Genomic DNA, 6,576 nt, shown 5'->3' with positions numbered 1-6,576 from the left:
TGTGGTGTGCTGAGATCACAGAATTGAAGGTGAAGTTGGCCTGAGAGGGTGCAGACGTGTCCTGCAGATGGAGGTGCTGGGGAGGGTCCAGTGACCCCTCCCTGTGCAGGTGGAAGGTGTCAAACCAGATCTCAGACCCACACTGCACGTTCACGTTCACTCCCCTGGGCACTGAGGGTCCCGGCTGCGCTGCGAGGGAGGGTTTCCTGTACATTCCTGGGGAGAGGAAGGTTGTGATGTGTAGACAGCCACCCCTCCCCTCACGCCCCTGACCCTGAGCTGAGGGACCTTGTCCTTCTCCAGAGACTCTGTGACTTCCTCCCAGCTCCTCTCAGTCCCCCTGGGGGATGTCTTATCTCCATGGCCTCACCCCCTTTCTCCCTCCCTCCCCTAGACCTCTGCCCAGCTCAGCCTGTGCTCCAGGCCCCTCCCTTGTACCCCATCACCCCCGGGTGACCCTGGGCCCAGAGCCCTGAACAGACCCTCAGGACAGGGGCAGGGCTGGCTCCTCACCTGCCACCAGGATGTCCAGGGGGGCGCTGGGGGCCGACCACACAGAGGAGAGGTGGTGTCCACTGTAGCATCGGTACCGGCCCCCGTGGGTGCAGTTCACGTGGCCCAGGGGGAAGTGGGGGCTGTGCTGCCCATCGAGGCGCTGGGGGTGTGTGATCCCCTCGTCCTTGGTCAGAGCGAATGTGTCAAAGCCGGCCTCCGTGTGGCACTGGAGGGTCAGGTTGTGTCCAGGCAGCACCAGCGAGCCTGGCTGGGCTGAGAGGGCGGGCTCCCTGTGCACACCTGGGAGGAGGGGACAGTGGCAGCCAGGGGACACCCCACATCGCCCACTGGGCTGCAGTGAGAGGTCTCCCATGTCCCTCCCTAAGCCTCCCGCCTGTGGGTCTGTCCCTAAGAGGTCAGAGTGACTGACCCCATGAGCCCAGGGCTCCAATGGGCACACAGCACAGTCGTTTTAGACCCAGGAAACAGATGCGTTTGCAGCCGGGTCTGTCCCTCACCTGTGACCTGGATGTGCAGAGGGGCACTGGGCTGTGACCACACGTTGGGGTAGGAGCTGGAAGAGCCATAGCATCTGTAGGTCCCCCCATGGGAGGGGCTCACGGGGCCCAGAGGGAAGATGGCCTGCCACCTCCCATCATGAATCCTCCATTCTGCTTCCATGTGTTGGGGCGGGTCAGCCCCTCCCTCCTTCAGCAAATGGAAAGGGCCCGATGTGAGGTTAGAGCCACAGGAGAGGGACACATTCCCTCCTGAGGCCACCACAGGGCTTGGCTGGGCTGAGAGGGAGGGTGCACCGCCCACTCCTGAGGGAGGAGAAAGGGTCTGTGTTAAAGGGACCCTCACCCTCATGCCCCAGGGGTGTTCTGTGAGGGATGGGGTCCCCTGAGGCCACACTTTATTCCATTTGCCTTTGACCTGGAGCCCACAGTGGGGAGTGGACCCAGTGTCTCCCTTACCTGTCACCACCAGGAGCAGGGGGTCACTCCTCTGTGACAGTATGTCCTCAGTGGTGTAATATGCACACTCATATAGCCCTGCGTGGGATGGGGTCGTGGCTTCAATGAGGAAACCGGCCTTGTTGCTGGAGTCCTGTGGGATCCTGGTATCCCAGGGTTCAGAGCCCCTCTCTTTATATAGAATGTAGGCACTAGCCTGCAGGGACCCCTGACACCAGATGGTCACAGAGCTCTTGTTGGTGACGATGGGGCCTGGGTCAGTCCAGATAGAGGGTTTGGGGACGTCTCCTGGAAATGAATCAGACATGAAAGGTCAGGGGCCCCCCCTCATGACATGAATGGGACAAAGATACCAGTTAATGAGCACCTACTGTGTGTGAGGCACATGCTGGGGTCAGTCACTCACCTCCTCTCACCTCACAGCAGTCATGCACCAGGGATTGCTGACCCCACCACCCACTTCACTGAGGCTCAAAGAGGTTAATCATGTGCCCCAGGTCACCCAGCCTGGGTGGGGCAGGGCTAGGACAAGAATGAACCTCCTGGATGAGGACTGTGGGTTCCCTGTGCTGCCCTCACTCTCCTCCATTCCCCTCCCCCCACAGGGAAACCAGCTTTGTTGTCTGGGCTCCTCCTCTGCAGGGGCCTGTCCACATCTCATCTAGAGCTGAGGGTCCTTCCCACACCCAGCATAGCAGGGACAGGAGGGGCAGGGTGAAGGCTGGAAAGGGGTCTCTCGCTTATCGGTCCCCACCCACAGGGCCCGGACGCCCCGTCGGAAGGTCAGGCTGGGCTGGGGGCTCTGACTTCCTGAGCTCAGTGAGGCCCTTATGTCACCTCATCTCCCAGCAGCCTGTGAGCAGGATGGGGCCAGGGATGAGCAGACAGAACCCGACACTCAGAGGAGAGAAGGGACCGCCCAGCCCCACAGCAGGAGCAGCAGTGCCAGGAGCTGCACCGGGGCTGATCCACCCTGTTCCCTCCTCTGAGCTGAGCATGAGCTGAGGGGTAGGATTGGGAGACCGGACCCTTTTCCTGCCTGTCCCTCCCTGTACAGTGTCACCGTCACTGAGACAGAGGGGACAGGCTCCTGGGGGTCTTCCCTGTGAGGCCCCTCTCTCAGGAGGTCAGGCCCGAACTGACAGGTAATGTAAGATTTGCGCCCTGATTCACATTGTTAACACGTGCAGACACGGAAGCCCAGGCAGGGGAAGGGCGTGCCCAAGTGAGGGACTTCAGAAAGGCCTGAACTCCCACAAGGCTCAGCCCTGTCCCCATGGAGGCACCCACCACCTCCCCACAGAGACGCCACCTCCCCACAGAGACACCTTCTGTGGGCGGGACTCCCTGGGTTGGGAAGACTGATCCCCAGAACCCATGGGGCCTGTGGTTCCCTGAAATCTGTCCCAGCTCCTAGCAGCCTTAGGACACTGCCTGCCCTTAGCGCAGGGCGGGGTTAGGTCCTTAGACTCAGAACTGCTCAGGGTAGCTCTCTACCTCTGAGCAAAGAGGATCCCGTGGGAGGGGGGCTGGGTCCCAGGGGAGGACAAGAAGAGGGGGAGAGTCTGGGGCTGACCCTTAAGCCCACCTCAGGCAGAGTCCTCACTAAGTCCCTCCCACCACCCACCTGGCACCTTCTGGACCAGGTGAGGGGGAGGGGTGGGGAGGGGATAGGGGGTGTCTGAAGAGCAGATCTCCTCTGGGTGACCATCCCTACAGTCCCTCCCTCCCTTTCAGCCCATGATTGTTCTGGGGACAGGACCCTGAGCTGACAGCACAGCAGACAAGGTCATGGGCCCTCACCTGAGACCAGGAGCTGCAGGGGCTCACTGGGCAGTGACAGCAGGAAGGGGGAGGAGCTGTTTGAGCTGTAGCACCTGTAGGTGCCCCCATGGACTGAGGTCACAGGGCTCATGGAGAACTCCACCTGGTACTGCCGAGCTCGGTGCTTTGATCCCCGATGCAGGGGGGGATCGGCTGACCCCTCCTTGGACAGAAGGAACGTGTCCCTCGGGCTCTGTGACTGACACAGCAGGGTCACGTTCACTCCTGAGGCCACCCTGGGGCCTGGCTGCACCGAGAGGGAGGGTCTGTCAGGCAGGTGTCCTAGAGAGAGGGAGGGAGGGTGAGGTCTGCCTGCCCACCTTGTTCTGCCCTGAGAGTCACCAGGCCTCTCTCTGAGGACCCTCCTCTCTGTCTCTGTCTCTCTGTGTTTCTCCATCTCCCCCCCCGCCCCTCCTGTCTATCTTGTCTCTCACCCTCCCTGGGACCTGCACTTTCATTCTGGTCTCCCCACCTTAGACCCCAGCAGGGCCTGTGCAGAGTCTGGTCCCTGACTGAACCCACGGGCTCCTCACCTGCCACCAGGATGTCCAGGGGGTCACTGGGGGCCGACCACTCAGAGGAGAGGTTGTATCCACTGTAGCATCTGTACCGGCCCCCGTGGGAGCTGCTCACAGTGTCCAGGGGAAAGTGGGCCTGAGAGAGCCCAGCCTGGGGTTGCAGGACTAGGCTCTGGGGGAGGTCCGGTCCCCACTCCTTGTGCAGAGCGAATCTGTCATAGCCGCCATCAGAGCGACACTGGAGGGTCAGGTTCTGTCCAGAGGCTACGATGGGGCCCTGCTGGCTCAGGAGAAAGGGCTTCCCAGAATCACCTGGGGAAAACAGACATGAGTTATAGGGCTGCTCCTCCCATAACCCCTTCTCCTGTCCCGGCACCCAGGTCTCACTGTCTCTCTCTATGTCTCTGGCCTGGAAGCCTCTGTGCTCCCCTCACCCTCTCACATGGGGCTCCCTTCACAGCAAAGATGCCAATAATGTACCTGGTGCCGCAATCCATGGATGGGACAATAATGGACTCACCTGGGACCAGGAGCTCCAGGGGGTCACTAAGTGGTGAGCACACCTGAGATATATTCCTGTAGCAGCCGTAGCATCTTAATGTCCATCTGTGAATGGGGGTCACGGGGCCCACAGGGAACAGGGCTTGGACCTGCCCACTGGGCTGTGGCTGTGAGTCCAGGGTCCAGGAGAGCCTGTGATCTCCTTCCTTAGTCAGAATGAACCTGTCAAATCCCTTCCCTGAGCCACACTGGAGGGTCACGTTCCCTCCTGAGGTCACCACAGGGCTGGGCAGGGCTGAGAGGCTGGGTTTGCTGTAGGATCCTAGGAGAGGAGGAGGCAGCGTGTTAAATGGGGCTCACACCTCCCGCATGTCACCCAGGGCTGGGCTGTGAGAGGGAGACACCCTGTGTGCAGACCTCCTTCCTGAGGGCAGAGCCAGAGGCTGGGACCCCTGAGTGTCCTCTCACCATTCACCATCACCAGCTCCAGGGGATCACTGCGCTCTGACCAGTTTTTGGAGCTGAGGTAGTAACACTGATATCTCCCTGCATCATGCTCTGTCATGTGTGTGATAAAGACCTCGGCCCTGTCCCCGGGCTCCTGTGGCTTCTGTATTTTCCATGATGATGGGCTTCCCTCTTTCTCCAGACGATACTCCTGGGCCCCTGGGGCCCCATGACAGGAGATGTTCACGGGGCTCCCCCAGGGGATCACAGGGCCTGGCTCAGCCCAGAGGGTGGGCTTGAACAGGGTTCCTGGAAGGAATCAGAGGCTGGGTCACAGAACATTCCCACCCCTGGTCCTAGCTCTCAGTCCCAGATGCCCCCATTAGATCAGACAGATCTGCACTCCTTCCCAATCTGCCTGGAGGGTGGCCCTGGATGAGCGGGACCTGAGACACTTGGGGACAGACTTACCTGCCTGCACTGGGGTCCTGAGGCCCACACTCAGCCCTGGAAGAGAGTCCCTGTGAGAGATTTGCCCTGAACCCTGAGCAGCACCCTCCTCCCCATGAGCCCCCTGAGTCCTGGGGTCCTGACAGACCAGGGCTCCCCTCTCCCCTTCTGCCTCCCATCTCACCGAGGCAGAGCAGGGCTGTGAGGGTGGAGGTCATAGTGTCTTCTCCCTGTGGCTTCAGCTGAGCAGATGGAGGAGGCCACGGAGCCAGCAGGATGGACAGAGAGATGCACGGGTGGTGGTCACTTGGAGGCTAATCCTCCCTATCACAGGGTTGTTATGTCAGCAGCCTATAGGGGAGGGAACAGCCTCTCTGTAGTAGCCTGGCTCTCATTTCCGTGGTGAAGCAGGAAATAGACCCGGAGCCTCCTGAGAGGCCCCTTGCAGGTGAGGTGACCCAGGGCATGTCCTTCCCTGTCAGAGCCTCCCCCACGGGGTCTCCTTCCTCCTCAGCCCATCCATCAGCACCTCCCTGGGGTCCTCACCATGGACAGTGCCACCTGGGCTCTGGAGACGCTTCAGAAAGATGTGGGTCTCTGTGTCCTGCAGAGCTCAGATCATCAGGGACATGCCACACTCCATCTGTGCAGCTCAGGGCAATGTCCCTGTGACAATGAGCACAGAGGGAAATGCAGGGAAATAAGGGAAGGAAACAGGTCTTCTCCTCTGGCCCCAGAGTGTATTTCTCTTCCTATCCCAGCCCCCAGTCACCTCCCCTTTCTTGCAACAGCATCCTCCCCAGCAGGGTGGGAACTCGCCTCTGAGTCCCCCCGACCCTCAGTTCCTTGTTCCTCAGGAAGATCGCTGCTCCTCGTCCCGGGCCCCTGTCTTCACAGTCAGTGACAATAAGTGTGTTATTGTTGTGATTTGGGGAACAAATCGAATTCTTATTTATTTTTATTTTCAATATATATTTTTATTGATTACACAGAGAAAGGGAGAGGTAGAGAGAGATATAAACATCCATGATGAGAAAGAACAACTGACCGGCTGCTTCCTGCATGCCGCACACGGAGGATTGAGCCCAGCAACTCGGGCCTGTGCCCTCAGGAAGAATCCAACCTCAACCTCCTGGTTCACAGAACGATATGCAAACACTGAGCCATGCCAGCTGGGCTGATTCTTATTTTAATCGTCCTCCATTGTCCATTAGGTGTGTGACCTTTACCCTCAACGTACAACATCTTGAGTCTCAGTTTCCTTTCATGAAGCACATTGTCAAGAATCCAAATTCGTAGAGTGGTTGTGGGGTCGGTGCTGCGGGGACCTGGAGGGAGCCATCCTGGTTTGCTTCCACATCCGC

General features: G+C 59.5%; 2 protein-coding genes across 2 annotated transcripts in view; both read right to left on the bottom strand.

Annotated features, from left to right (window-relative positions):
* LOC107183547 (leukocyte immunoglobulin-like receptor subfamily A member 6) overlaps nucleotides 1-2,061 on the bottom strand; it is a 2,288-nt gene extending 227 nt beyond the window's left edge. The window contains exons 1-5 of the mRNA XM_015565813.1: nucleotides 2,052-2,061; nucleotides 1,473-1,760; nucleotides 1,014-1,319; nucleotides 514-795; nucleotides 20-216 (exon numbers count right to left, since the gene is read on the bottom strand). Coding sequence (XP_015421299.1) covers nucleotides 20-216; nucleotides 514-795; nucleotides 1,014-1,319; nucleotides 1,473-1,760; nucleotides 2,052-2,061 — 1,083 coding nt within the window. The remainder of the gene's footprint in view (nucleotides 1-19; nucleotides 217-513; nucleotides 796-1,013; nucleotides 1,320-1,472; nucleotides 1,761-2,051) is intronic.
* Nucleotides 2,062-3,042: 981 nt separating this feature from the next.
* On the bottom strand, nucleotides 3,043-5,793 carry LOC102752960 (leukocyte immunoglobulin-like receptor subfamily A member 6). Its single transcript, XM_015565808.1, has 7 exons — nucleotides 5,759-5,793; nucleotides 5,397-5,563; nucleotides 5,234-5,269; nucleotides 4,784-5,071; nucleotides 4,335-4,637; nucleotides 3,830-4,126; nucleotides 3,043-3,578 (listed from the first exon to the last, which is right to left on the bottom strand). The coding sequence occupies exons 2-7, from the start codon at nucleotides 5,428-5,430 to the stop codon at nucleotides 3,262-3,264; spliced, it is 1,275 nt and encodes a 424-aa protein (XP_015421294.1). The 5' UTR covers nucleotides 5,431-5,563; nucleotides 5,759-5,793; the 3' UTR covers nucleotides 3,043-3,261.
* Nucleotides 5,794-6,576: the final 783 nt, after the last annotated feature.

The sequence above is a fragment of the Myotis davidii genome, unplaced genomic scaffold (genome assembly GCF_000327345.1).
Source record: "Myotis davidii unplaced genomic scaffold, ASM32734v1 scaffold1642, whole genome shotgun sequence".
NCBI classification, from domain to species: Eukaryota; Metazoa; Chordata; class Mammalia; order Chiroptera; family Vespertilionidae; genus Myotis; species Myotis davidii.
The sequence above is the reverse complement of the archived record's forward strand: the minus strand, read 5'-3'. Positions and strand labels throughout refer to the sequence as shown.